The sequence below is a fragment of the Macaca fascicularis genome, chromosome 1, assembly GCF_037993035.2.
Source record: "Macaca fascicularis isolate 582-1 chromosome 1, T2T-MFA8v1.1".
Classification (NCBI taxonomy): domain Eukaryota; kingdom Metazoa; phylum Chordata; class Mammalia; order Primates; family Cercopithecidae; genus Macaca; species Macaca fascicularis.
The window spans coordinates 69,786,319-69,801,328 of NC_088375.1; the positions used below are offsets into that span (position 1 = coordinate 69,786,319).

General features: G+C 35.7%; 1 protein-coding gene across 5 annotated transcripts in view; it reads right to left on the reverse strand.

Annotated features, from left to right (window-relative positions):
- INTS7 (integrator complex subunit 7) overlaps window positions 1–15,010 on the reverse strand; it is a 94,748-nt gene that overhangs the window by 36,400 nt on the left and 43,338 nt on the right. For 3 of the 5 annotated variants that reach the window (XM_005540768.5, XM_005540766.5, XM_074035943.1), the window contains 6 exons: window positions 13,738–13,855; window positions 8,490–8,624; window positions 6,911–7,008; window positions 4,047–4,286; window positions 2,373–2,510; window positions 952–1,158 (listed from right to left, as the gene is read on the reverse strand). In XM_005540768.5, the coding sequence (XP_005540825.1) occupies window positions 952–1,158; window positions 2,373–2,510; window positions 4,047–4,286; window positions 6,911–7,008; window positions 8,490–8,624; window positions 13,738–13,855 (936 nt within the window). The remainder of the gene's footprint in view (window positions 1–951; window positions 1,159–2,372; window positions 2,511–4,046; window positions 4,287–6,910; window positions 7,009–8,489; window positions 8,625–13,737; window positions 13,856–15,010) is intronic. The other 2 variants (XM_074035940.1, XM_065541388.2) reach the window with 1 other exon arrangement.

Consider the following 15,010-nt stretch of genomic DNA (forward strand, 5'->3'; position numbering starts at 1 on the left):
AGAGGAGCCTATACTCCTTTTTTAAACAGTCATCAATCAATCCTAGTAAAAAAAAAAATATAAAATACTTCAAAATATATGTGCCTCACAGTAGTCTGAATATTCTCTTTAGTGACACCTGCTTTTTCTACTTTGAAACATTTCTTTTGAAATAGCCCACCATTCAAAATATTTTAGAGATGTTATAAATGTACGTAAACAGGTACCAAAAGTTTTATGGTCCCATCTCAACATATACAATTTTAAAAGTCATGTGACAGTATTTTAAAAATGTTTAATGTTGATTATATAACTGCTTTACTTTTAAAGGGAAAAAGCCCTTGCATTAATACAAAAAATGCTGATTTTAGGGAATAGGTTCCTACTTAGGAATTTAATTTCAAGGAAGCATAAGGATCTCTTTGCAACCCTTTCATTTTCTTGGCAGAGATAACAGAAATTGTATCTAGCTAATGGTTAATGTGGAGTAGGAGGATATCACAGAGTGGTACAAAGTAGGACACTAGAATCTTTGATAATTTCTCTTTATCTGTAAAACAAGAAACTCTAGTTACTTAGTCAGTAGTTGCCAGGTATGAGATGAGGTGAGGGGTTTATGTTTGATGGTGGTACTGATGCATGCAGGCTAGAATCTTACTAGTAAGAGTCTGTAGAGGGAGGATCCTATCTCCACACCACTTACCCATTCTGCATGGATTCAGCAATCCTCTTCACATTGTTATGTTAAAAAGTGGTACCCAATTCTTTATAACAAGAAAATGATAAACTTCTATCAATCTAAGAATGTTAAAAAGGGGAAAAGGTTAAGGGTTTATTTTCATGACCTACTTCTTATAGTCAAATACGTATCAGCAGGTTTCTCAAGTTAGTTGAAATAGGCCCATCCAAAAAGAGAAAGGAGAGAACTCTCACACAAGTCATCATCACCAAAGGTGAATTAAGAGGACTTACTGTTAAGGAAGCAATCCCTTTGTGATAGAATTTTAAAGATTCAGCAATGCAAGAAAGTGCTGAACTATAATTTTCCTCTTGCAACCCAGTGAGACACTGTTCTGCATGTGAAAACTCCTTCAAACTATTTAGCCAGAAGTAGAAGTGTTCTGAGGCCACCTGAGTCAGCAAACTCTGATAAAGCTCTTTGGCCATGTCATGATTACCCTAAAAACAAAAAAAAGAAAAGAAAAAAGAATAGAAGGAGCACATGGTGAGGTTCTTACATTGAAAGAGTTGATGCAGCAGCTAAAAGAGAAACCCAAACCTTGGATATGTCTGAAGAATCATTCCTCATATTATATAATTCTCTGAGACTCTGTCTAAATATTTCCTCAGAGAAAATATGCTGAGTTGCTTTTATGTAACATAATGCTTGAAATTCTTTACTAAAACAGTTCCAAAAGAGAAAATAAATGGAATTAACTATAAACCAAGTCTAGAACTTTAGCCCAAAATATAGAAAGTATAAATACTTTTTAATGCTATTCTAAATGAACTATTCAGTGGGTAAGAGAAACCCCAGGGGAAAAGGCATAGTTGTTGGGAGAAATGTGAATAGCACTTAATGCCTGGGGCCAGGGATGCTCAATGTCCTGCAATGCTTGGGACAGAACAGTAAAATAAAGAACTGTCCTGCCAAGAGTGTGTGCTCCTCCCCCATTTGAGAAGCAACATAAAATTAAGAACATGCACTTTAATCACCTAGAGTAATGCTTTCTCAAACTTTGGTCTCTGGACTTCTCCCCAAAGGATTTTTTTTTTTTTTAAATTTAGTTTTAGTAGAGCCAGGCTTTTGCTATGTCAGCCAGGCTGGTCTCAAACTCCTGACCTCAAGAGATTCGCCCACCTTGGCCTCCCTCAAAGTATTGGGATTACATGCATAAGCCACCCCACCCGGCCAGGATTTCTGTACTAACCAAGGTTTCTATTTCCTCTCAAACAAAATTAATAAAACTTGTTAGGCTTTCCATATGGCTGAGAAGAGTACAGCATACTAAAGCTTTCCCATTTCTACTTCAGAATGACACGGTTGGGGAGAGGAACAAAGATGTGGTATACTGAGAAGGGAAGATAGAAACAGCGGGTGGTAGGTGGCCTTGGTTATAACGATACAGAGCAAAATGAAAGTGGCACTAACAACCTACAGCCAGAAAGGGCCCAGATTTTAACTTCCTCATTACTAACACCAACAACATATATACCATTCTTTTATGATAAAAGTTAAAAATCAGGTCCTTTCCTTCCTCATCTTCAGAACCCATGACTAAAAGGTACTTCAACTTTATTTTTAGTTTTGACTACGACTAATAATCATACAGTTGAAGGTACATGACCTGACATTTCCGCCAACCCAGTTCACTCAGAAGGGTAACACATACCATTCTGGAAGCCTGTCTGGCAATACGGTATACAGTCCATCCGTTGGAGACACTTTCAAGCTGCTGCTTAATTACTGCCTTACTTTCCACAGATAATGCCTTCTGACTTGCTACAAAAATCACAGTAGCCAAACTCACCTAACATTGGGCAAGAAGAAAACCAAGAAAATCATTTAATTTTATCCAGTGTCATTGATAACCTACCCCAAAGGGAGGAAAACTAATTAGAGCCCACTGCAAAAGAACAAAATTTGTTTTCCATTGACATTTATTTAATTTTTTATTTTGAAGTCATTAAGTAATTTATTCCATTCACTCAGGGCACTCTTTATAATAGCAAATAAGTAGAAGCAATATCCACAATATGGATAAATAAATTATATAACATAATCACACAATGAGATACATAAGTAAAATGGATAAACTAGAGATAGGCTTACCAATATAGATGACAACGAAAATAGGCAAAAATATGCAAAATGCAAAAGATTACAAGCAGTATGATAAAGTTTACATAAAGTTAAAAATATGCAAAATACTGCATATTACTTAGGGATATACACTTTGGTAGTAAAAGAATAACAGGCATGGGAATGATAAATATCAAATTCAGGATAGTGGTTACCTAAGAGAAGGGAGAAGATGCTATCAGCAAGGTACACAGGGGGCTTCAACTAAACTGTTAATACCTTTTTCTTAAGCTAGATAATGAATGGAAGAGTTTTCACTGTATTATTCCTTAGATTTTTTTGAGTATTACATTTCGTAATTTAAGACTATCTTAAAGTAGTACTCACAAAAAAGATATCAGGACCATTAGTTCAAAATGCCACTACATAATAAATAACTTAGCTAACTGCCTCTTAATATTTCAAAGCTGATTCATATAAAGAACCATACATTTGGTCATCAAGGTAACCTTTTCTGGCAGTAAATGATGAGATGGTGTCACTCTTTTATACAATTCCCTCTGGAGGATTAAATATAAAACAGGCTTGAATAAGTCATTTCATTATATTTCTTCCCACAATATGGAATGGCGACCTTACAACTTTCATTTAATTTACAATTATTTAGAATATAGCCTACTCTCAGTCAGCAGAACTTTTCAACTAAACATCTTATAGCTTCCACAGTTTCTGTTTCTTTCTAAGCATGTACCTTTCCTAACCCCAAGGGTCTACAGAAGCCTAAACTGAATCCTAAACAGCTAAAGAGGTCCTGGAATGGAAAACATAAATTTGGGCTAATTTATGGTCATTATTGTCATTAGATTTTTAACTTCTATTTTCTGAAGTACAAAATAGGGTTTAGTTCATTATTTACTTTGTATAAGGAAGAAAAAAGTTTCATTTTCATTTTGTCCTTTGTAATAAAAGAAAAACATGAGATTGAAGGCTTTGACTATACTAAGCTGATTTGACAGGGTTTAGGAAGAAAGCAGTTTTAGAGGTGAACAAAACATGGCTTTCTAAATCACAAGTGAAAAAAGTAAAAAGCTCATACAGCCAATTCTATTTTGACATCAGCACACTCTTTGGTCTTAGGTAATGAATTTAACCTATTGTTCGTTCTGTTTTTTAAGTAAAGTCAAACAGTAATGTTAACTTAAAAGTAATTCCCACTAGACCAGATCCTAGTCATTCAAAGGAGATTCAAAATGTGGCTTTTTACCAGAAGTTCTTGTTGCTTGTCTGTGGCTGATCGTCCAATCACCTTGTACAGCTCCATGAGGTCACCAAGCATCCCATCACCCAGCACCGGCAGTTGCATGGCAATGGCTGCCAGGCAATGGCACATCAAAATCCGGGCAGCATCTTGAGCACTGTGCAACTGAGTCAACAAGGTCTCAACTACTGACTGGCTAAGATGGGGCCTGCCCTTGGCTAACTTCACCATACAGTTTAGAGCAATCTGCACGCCAAAAAGAAAATTAACTAGTTACATTTTGAAGATACAGATGAAGCTTTAAACAAAAGAGCTTTTTACAGGTTACTGGGGAAAATCAAGGGCAAGGTTTCTTGTAGGCATAGCATTTTTCTTCATAAGAAACACGAGGTACTGAATCCCACATTAGGGTTTGTGAAGTGCACTACGTTTAAAATAACAAATTAGGACTGCACGTCAACCACTCATTTCAATCTAAGACTATCAAAATACTTTTAAGAAAGATGGAAATCATAAGGAAGAATGCTGAAGAGGCAAATATATGCCAAATGTCACCACCATTGTACTATCATTACTTTTCAGGAACTGCTTCTGAAGTGTGGCTTGTAAACTATGCCAGCATCTCCCAGAAAGAAAATAAAAATATAGATTCCTGGGCCCTCCCCTAATGAATTAACATACGTGTGTGTGTGTATCTGTGTGTGTATGTGTGTGTGTGTGTTGAGGCTACCGAGGGTTCACAGTTTTAAAAAGATGCCTTAGATGACTCTTAAGTACACTCAAGTGGGAAAGAGATTCCTAATTTTCTCTTATTTCTCAACTGAAATCTAAAAATCAATTTGGCTACAGAATTTCTCTTATTAAGGCCTTGTTAAAGGCATCACTAATATCCAGTCAAAAAACTAGAAACCTAGAAATATTCCCACTTTTACATAGCTAACATATTCTTTTGTCAAATCTCCAATATTCACTGTTAGCGCCTTTCCAATCTCTCTACCACATCATAAATCTCTTCCTAATTCCAATTTCTTGAAAAGATGGGCCCTTCAATCCATCCTTCACAATGCAAACACGCAGCCATCAGTGGGGTGTTAGGCACACACATAAACTTTAGAGTCTGATAAATGCAAGGGCTGAAGCTCAGCTTGCCGCTTATTAGCTAGGTGGCTTTGAACAAGGTACTTCCATCTCTCTCAGCCTTAAGTTTCTGATGTGTATAAGAGAGAAACACATTTCATTATAGGGTTATTGAGGGACTGAAAGAAATGTATAATATAAGTCTTCAACGAGGTTTGGCACATAATTGACATTCAAATAACAATAACTATGACAAAGGTTACCATTACTTTAAATTATATTATCTCCTCATTACCTATAGAATCAAAGCCATAATAGCATGTTATTTGATATCCTCTATGATTGAACTACTTTTCCAATCTCACATTATTTCATCCAGCCACAGTGGGCTAGTCACCATTCTTCCACCACAACAGGTACATTCTTACATTCGAGTCTTTTATAATAGTGGTCATTGGGCTCAGACAATCTTTCCTCATTACTGTAATTCGATTCCACCTTTCACAACTTAACTCATATGACACTTATTTGAAGTCTTCCCTAATATCCTTGGTTAAAGTTAATCATTCCCGACTCTGACCTCTCATTAGAAATGCACTTCTTTTGTGAAGTATCAGAGAATGTATTGTGTTCTGCTTGGTATTATAGTCTCCTATATAAACATCAGTAGCCTATTCTAGATGGAAAGCTCTGCTATTACAGGAAACTTTCCTGGCCATCTATGTATGTCCCACTGTGCTGAATCCAGCATTTTATTGACACCCACAATTGTTGGAAAAAAGATTTGCTTTTAAAAAAAGTTTTAAATGTACTGTGGTTCCAAGGTGATTCTGAGGATCCCCTCAGAATGTGTTGCCAAACACCTGTTGTCTACTTCTCTTCTCTACTTCTTATTAGCTTTCACTTAATGATATGACTATCTTTATTGTTCATCACTATGACCATATCACTACTTTCCTTAACATGCTAAAATGAGCCATGACTTCCTCGAAACCATACCTTAGACAAGCTAACGCTCTTACATGTACCAATGTTTATCTAACAGTTTCTTACTTCTATTAACTATGCTTTTCCTTATTAATTTTGCACCATCACAAATTATATTTCATGTTTCACTCCAAAAAGAGTAGTCTTACTTCACATTTTAATTTTTTTTTTTTTTTTTTGAGACAGGGTCTCATTCTGTCATGTAGGGTAGAGAACAGTGGTGCAATAATGGCTCACTGAAGCCTCAGCCTCTCGGGTTTGAGTGATCCTCTCACCTCAGCCTCATGAGTAGTTAGGACTATAGGTGTGTCCCATCATGTCCAGCTAAACTTAAAAAAATTTTTCCAGAGATAGGGTCTTAGTATGCTGCCCAGGCTGATCTTGAACTCCTAGGCTCATGCAATCCTTCCACCTTGACTTCCCCAAAATGCTGGGATTACAGTGCCTGGCCTCATTTCACATTTTAAAAATCTTACATATCTCTAAGATGATTTCCGTAACTGAGTGAAAGTGAAAATTCCTTAAAATATTCTTCCCTTGGCTTATAAACTAGGGCTTATGCCATTGGGAAATTAATGAACGCTTATGTTAAATTAATGAACATTTCTGAGTTTGGCTGCAGTCATTTCATCAGTTTTTTTTGTGGTTTTATCAGTTAGATTAAATCAGTGTGGCTTTATCAGCTAGATATAATCACTTAGATTAAAACTTCTAAGAGTACCAGAGCTATATCTGCTTAACTTTGCTTTCCATTACCTAAGACCATCATATATATCTATTACAACTTAAAAAATAAAAGTTTTCACCTTTAAAGTGGCCTGAGCACCTGGACTATCATCTTGACTACAAAGTACCAGTAGGGATTCCAGGCCAAAGACAGCATCTTGTTCCAGTGCCAAAAGATCTAGAAGAAAAACACTAAGCTTTATGATGGTCAAGTGATGTGTGTATAAACACACACACACACATATATATGCAAACACACATGCTCTCTTAGAAAAAACATTAAGGAGTTTAAGATACAGGGAATTATTAAATGGATGAACCTAACCATCCTTGAAAAAGTACATGTGGCATTACTTCAAGAATGTAAAGTCTATCTTCAGAAATAAAAAAAAGTCTTTATTTCTACCACTTTATTGAAGTATTTATAAAAATATACACATTAAATCAAGAGCTAAAGCCACAAAGCTATAAATAAAGCAAAACTGAAATAGTATCACCAGCTTAGCTAAGGAAAATACTAAGAACAGCAAACTATGCAGTATGTGTTAATCTCCCTAATCGGAAATAAATTATGCAGGTCCATTTTTACCTAAGATATAACAGTTTTCAGCTTCTAATGAAAGCTGAACCACTTTTAGAAAATAATGACTCCATATAACCTTATTAATGTTTTAAGTCTGACCATAAAGAATGAACCTCTTAGATGTCTCATGAAATAGCAGTACTACAACATTTTTTCACTACCATAGGGTTAAAATTTCTCTGAAGGTTTTAGAAAGTTCTGAATAATTAGTTACCTTTAGGTTAATATATTTCAGTGTGTTCTCAACACTGAAACAAGCAGTTTTCTATGTTACATGGGAGAAAATACTCTTTGCTATGCCAATGTAAAACAGGCTTAATTATTCAACTTTAAGAAATGTTTCCTGAGTGTTGGAGCTTAGCAAACAGAGTAAAGGCTAGTGAAGGTCAGGTTGCTAGAAAAAACAGGTACTTGGAACAAGCAGTGCTGAAGGCTAGGGGGGATAAGAGGAACCACTAAGATTGTAATCCTTAATAAAGATCAAAATCAGCACTGAAACAGATGGAATATCCAAAATGCATTTCTTGTTCTTGAACACAAGTCAAAAGATGTTAGGTAGACAACAAAATATGTGCATTATTTTCCTTGCATGTCCTCGATTATCCAAGTCAGCTTAATGCCACATATACCTAGAGTAAATTCTGTGAAAATTTAATTCACATTGGTCTGCGAATTCACTTGCCTCTAGGTGAAACTATTTGTTATTTAAGTCCCTTGAGAACCTAAGTAAATTTTCTAGGTTTTTGTATAAGTGAACATACCACCTTATACAAAAGGGGTAGAGTACTAAGCAATCTCTATCCACCAGCACCATATACGCAAAGGCAAGCAGTGGAAGGAAATGGGCAATGCTCCATAAAACCTTTCAATTCCACTCCCAAGGTCTTAATCTCTTTATTATTTTTCACAAGGATAAAGTAGTCTTGAGAACACATGCTCTAAGAACACTATGAAAGGAGTCAATCTGTAGGTCAAGGCTCACAGGCTAAAAATAAGGGATTGAAAAAAATCAAACAGAATTCTGTCCAAGGTCTAAACCAAAGTTTATATATAATATCAATCCTGATCAAACTTACCTTTTTCTTGACAAGAAACAGTTATATTAGTTAGGACTCTAACTCCATGAGCTGCAATGCCCCTGTTATTATGGTAACAGCACTCTTGGGCTAATTTGACTAAATCAGAAGATCTGGGAGGAGAACTCACATTTCCTAAAAAAGCAGAGAGAAGTAGTAGAGACTCTAATTCAAATAATTCAAAAACAGTTCAGCTTATAGGTTCAATTTTCTTAATTTTTGAGAAAAATCTCTAACAATAAACTTCAACGAAATTTCCTACCACAATCCCACTATCAATACGTATCAGCATTTCTCTCCATTAATGTACTTAAAATAGGTATGTGCCAACAGTTTTGTAATGACTAAGATCTAAAATCAACATATAATTTCTTAAAAAATATTAATAAAAATTGACTAACAGTACAAAAGCCAAAACAACTATCCTAAGAGTTCAAAGGAATTCTCATTAAAACAGGTATCATTATAGGCCTCTTGTCAGACAAAACCACACTTTCAAGATAGGAGAGAAAAGAGAAAAAAAAATAAGTTTGCTTTTTTTTTCCCATCTCAGATTGCTAGCATACATTTATACCTCAAAGGGTTTACATAAGAATTCATGATTTTAGAGCTGGAAAGAATTTTGGAATCATCTAACTTAACACACCCTATTTTTACAGATGAAATCAAAGCCCAAAGCCCCCAAATTTTAAGAATCTTGCCATTAAGGTCATAAAATTTACTAGTAATGTACTAATACCCCTGTTATTATACTCTTCTGCTTTATACCTTAAATTTCATGCTATAGATTGCAAAATTTTTTAAATTCACATTTGAAATTCTGGAATGCAAGGTTCATGTTGTAACTATTGTAATTTACAGTAGAGAAGCCCTCAGTTATAACTGCATAAGCTTCAAGAAAATAAGGAGATTAGAGCTTGTTCCACCACTTAAAAGAGTCTCCCATTACTGTCTTCCTTTCCTCTGCTTATTTTTCCATGATTCCTGTCAACTTCAACTTTGTCTCTCATACCGAGGGTGACTATATTTTTTTGAGGCTGAAAGGGACACTATTAAGAATTACAATAGGCATAAACTATGACTATCTGAGGTGGCGTGGGACCTATGGTCACTTTATTGATTTCTGGTTTAATATAATACAAGCTTAGGAGACAGCCTCAGTGTTTTTTTGGTTTTTGTTTGTTTTGTTTTGTTTTGTTTGAAACAGTCTTACTCTGTTGCCCAGGCTGGAGTGCAGTGGTGCAATCATGGCTTACTAGAGATCACAGCTCACTATAGTCTCAAACTCCGGGACTCCAGTGATTCTTCCACCTCAGCTTCCAAGTAGCTAAGAACACAGGTGCATGGCACCATACCCGGCTAATTTTTTTGTTTTTTGTAGAGATGGGTTCTTGCTTTGTTGCTCAGGCTGGTCTCAAACTCCTGGCTTCAAAAGATCCTCCCAACTTAGCCTCCCAAAGTGTTGGGATTACAGGTATGAGCTACCATGCCTGGCCCCTTCAGTGTTTTTAAGTTAGGCAAAACATTAGAAAGATGAAACTGTATCTTTATTTTTTCAAAACTGTGGAAATTGTATTTCCTCTATTCTTTTTGTCCATGTGATATGCACAATGCGGAGTCATCTATAAATTTACAAACATGTTTTATAACTTATTTTTTCTTTGTTTTATTCCCAGCAACACTCACCATAGAAAACTTAGGGGAAAAAAAAATAGAAAACTCCAAAGAACAATACAAATATCATACCAAATTTCACAAACCAGCATGAGCTTACTGTTAATTTTCTGAAATATTTCTTTTAAATCTTTTTCCCCCTATGTACAACAGTACAATTTAAAAACTCACACATAATCAGGATATGTAGATACTGGCCAATATCCTGCTTTTAAAATCTAATATTTTTTAGCCTTTTCCTATGTTTTCTAGGAATAAGATTATTTTTAATTTAATTTTTATTTATTTTGTAATGATTTTCTAAGATAAACTCACAAGGCTCGCACGGTACAACAAAGAGTAGAAAACGGTAAAAGGCTAGTGAGAGAAAAGTTTTCCTCCCCGACCCAATGTTATCAGCTTCTTGTGTAACATTCCAGAGAGTCTATCGACTTACAAGCACATTTCTTTCTTTTTCCTTTTCACATACTGTTTTGCACCTTGTTTTATTTTTCTTTAAATATTATATCATGGAGACTGTTCCATGCCATGTTTTCTTTTCAGTAAATTGCATTGATTTTTATTGCAGTGATGTGTCATAATTTCTTTGAGTCCTCTATTGATGGACCTTTTAATGCTATTACATCCCCTACTGAGGGATAATATTTTGCTATTATATAAAATGGTACTAAGAATAATCTTGTATTTATGCCATTTCTCAATGTGTGACTATGTAAATAAGATAAATTCCTAGAAGTGGAATGTCTGGGTTATCTGTAATTTAATGAGTATTTCCAAATCACCTATGTATAAGCTTAATAATTTACATTCACGGCAGCAATAACTGCTTACCCACACCCTTGTCGACACACCATGTTTATCAAACTTCTAAATCCTTGCCAATCTGATGGATTAAAATTATTTCAAGTGTTGTTTTAAGGTGCATTTATCTTAAATATGTCTGATATTGAACATCTTATATATTTGAGCCATTTGTTAGTGATGATTTAGACATACTAAATTTAAGTTTGCTGTTTAAACTACTTTTGGCTACACTGAAAAAACCTAATCAACAGAAATAAAGATTTACCATTATTTATGGAAATAATCTAACTTTGGAAAATCCTTGACTTTTATTTTTTATAAATATTATCTAGTCTATTTAAGCCTTTGCTTAATTCCATATATAAGCCAAAATTAACAAACTTCAATAAAAGGACAAATACCTAGCTTGAAAAGTGTTTAAATATTATAACCCGACATGATGCTAATACATGTATTTGGAATTAAAAAATAAAGAAAAAGAAAGTTATCATGCATGTAAGTCAGTTTGGTACAAAAAAGAGAATTCTGAGTCAGACCACTGAGTTCAGGCCTAGGCTCACACACTGCACAAGTATGTGAACTTTGGACATACCGTCAAACCTTTGTGAGTCTCAGTTTCAATACTTATAAACTCCTTTGCATATGCCTCACTTGAAAGGCTACTTGTATGGGAAAGCTCCCATCTATTCTAATATATGATTAAGACTTTGTCTACCATAGCTCTTTCAAAGTGCAATGTCGGTGAAGGATGTTAACTGCAAGCTAAGAAATACACTGGCTGATTTATGCAGAAAAAGAATAAATTGAAAGCACCCTAGGTATATGGTAGGTTGTTTCTAAAGAAGGCTGTGATAATCTCTCACATCCCTTGTGGACATGCTCCTTTACCATGTGATCTTCCAATTCCATGTGACTTGCTTTGGCCAATAAAGCACTGGAAAACAGGCTGCAAGCAAAAGGTTGACAAGTGCTTGTGTGTTGGTGGATTGCTTTCTTTTAGCTCCAACCAACATCCTGAAAACAAGCCCAAGCTAGCCCACCAAGAGTTGCATGGATAAAAACTAAGGTGCCTTGGCAGAAAGCCTTTCAATTTCTAGCATGTGAATGAGGTCATCTTAGACCATCCAATCCTGGTCATACACGACCGTAGTCACATAAGTGACCCCAAGTGAGGCCAGTAGGACTGCCCAGCTAAGTACAGTTAAAATGGCTGATTGACAGAATTAGAGCAAATAAAAAGGTCATGGTTTTAAGCTACTCGTTTTGGGGTGATTTTGTTATGTGGCAATAGATAATTGATAACGTACTTCACAGAATCACTGGAAAGCCTGCAAAATTAATAGGAAAACAAGGTCAGAAAACAAATAAGAAAAAGGCCAGGGAGTAACCAAGACCACAGCCCAAAAGACCATGCATGGATTTAGTCCAGTGAGGACACAGCAGCCATTATTACTGATTATTTCACGTCACAGCTTAACTTCTGTCACAGGGTACCAGACATAGCAAACACCCACTGCTAGAGTATATTCTGGAAACAAATGTTGCGCTGTCATTGCTACATCACCACATCCCCATTCTCTCATATCCCCACTTCCTTGTTGTTACTGGCTCCCAATTCAGTCTGTGGCATGGAAATGATTAGTCGAGTCCAGGCCACATGTAAGCACACTAGCTGGAAGGGAGGTGTGACAATAGAGTATCAGGTCTTTTTAGCTTCCTATTAAGACTTACAGGGCAGGGAATTCCCTACACCTAGAAAGTATCATACACTGTGTGGCCATAAAAGGGACAAACAAATCTACATTACAGTTCTTTAATTCAAACTAACTGACTACAAAAGGAAGCAACAGAGGTTCCACAAAGCTTGCATTGAAACAAAACAACCAGCCCGGGCACAGTGGCTCATGCCTGTAATCCCAGCACTTTGAAAGGGCAAAGTGGGTGGATCACTTGAGGCCAGGAGTTTGAGATCAGCTTGAGCTAAATGGTGAAACTCCATCTCTACTAAAAATACAAAAATTAGCCAGCCATGGTGGCGGGCATCTGTAGTCCCAGCTACTCGGGAGACTGAGGCAAGAGAATTGCTTGAACCCAGGAGGTTTGGGTTGTAGTGAGCCAAGATCCCCCCACTACACTCCAGCCTGGGCAACAGAGTGAGAATTTGTCTCAAAACAAAACAACAACAAAAAACAAAGAAACAAACAAAAAAACCCAAAACGATAAAAAGTTTAGCTTTAAGTCTGTTAGGTAAGCAAGCTCCTTACTGGGCATTAATGAAAGCATTTTAGAGTTAATCATCTTCAACTGGTAACTAGGAAAGCATTTTGAGCTGGAGTAAAGTTTTATTTTAATTGTTTTCCAGAGAAATAATATGCACCTAAAAGGAAGCACATGACATTTGCTCTTAAAACTCACTACTACTTGACCTTTGAGATGTACTTAAATTCAAAGGGCACTTTGAGTCAGAGATATACAAAAGCAAACCAACTATTTTAAGCATCCTTAAAAAAATTTTCACCCACATATAATTCAAAAAAAAGGACAAACCTAGAAAAATATATTATTGACTCAAGATCAAGGATGCGAGATGTTGTTATCATAGGCATTAGTTAAGAAATCATGTTCAAATAAACCACCAGCATGTAATGGAGTATGAGATTTTTGAAACTTTCCCTGATGTTAAAGCTTTATAGAAGAAACAACCTGAAACATAAATACAGATAAAGGAGTTAGCACATTATTTATATAGTATCTCCCTTCTTTTCCTTACCTGGAACTGTACTGAAGTAATGTTTGATGGCGATGGTCCCTGATAGTGTGGAAAGGACAGACAACATTCCTAGTTTTAAGCTGTCATAAGGAGTCTGGAGGGCACACTCACAAAGTGCCTGGAATGCAGAAGAGAAATGAATATAGAAGTTAAAAACATCAATATACTTCTAAATTGTCTACTCCATTTACATTTTCTGGTTTTTAGAAAATTATATATTAAGGACTTTTTTTCATGTTAAAAAACTTAAGTCGAGGCCAGGTGCAGTAGCTCATTCCGGTAATCCCACCAGTTTGGGAGGTGGGAGGATCACTCTAGCTCAGGAGTTTGAGACCAGCCTGGGCTCAATGTGAGGCCTTGTCTCTACAAAAATTCAAAAAATTAGCTGGGTATGGTGGTACGTTCCTGTGGTCCCAGCTACTTGGGAGGCTGAGGCAGAAGGATCGCTCGAGCCCACCAGGTCAAGGTTGCCGTAAACCATGTTCACGCCACTGCACTCTACTGGGGGGACAGAGCAAGACCCTCTCTCAAAAAAAAAAAAAAAAAAAACAAAAAAAGCACTAAGTCAAACTTCCAAACTCCTTACGGGAGCCTAAGGAGGCAGGATAACTAAATGTAAACTGTGTTGATACATAAAAAGGACACTAGGTAAAAACTAAAAAATTATGAATAAAGAATGAACTTTGGTTAATAATAACAATGCATCAATATTGGTTCATTTATAACAAAAGTACTATACTACTGTAACATGTCAATAATAGGAGAAATGGTGGGGGAATGTGGGAACCCTGTGTACTATCTTCTCAATTTTTCTGTAAATGTAAAACTATTCTGAAACCCCCACCATATTTTGCTTACCTAAGAGAGATATGAATATTATTTCATATATGTGTAATTTTTAAAAATAACAGAGAATATGGAATTCTATCTAGTTTCTAAGTGAATAGAGCTATCTTCCCCCATTTCTGGTCATTTACTCTACTCTTGACCAGGTAGTTTGAAGTATTACCAAAACTAAGATGCTAGTTTTTCTTTCAATGCAGTGAACTATGAATATATAATCACAGTACAGTGACTCTTGCCTTATCCTTTATCACACGGTTCTGTATCATATGACTGCATGTAATGTAACAAGTCAAATAACTGTTTTGTTAAATTAATTTCCATTCTCCCACAAAGACAAAGGTTCAGAAAATAAGCAAAACTTAAAGTCTAAGGAAAAAGTTAAAAATAACATTTCAGAAAGGGTTAAAATAAATTTAATATGACCCTC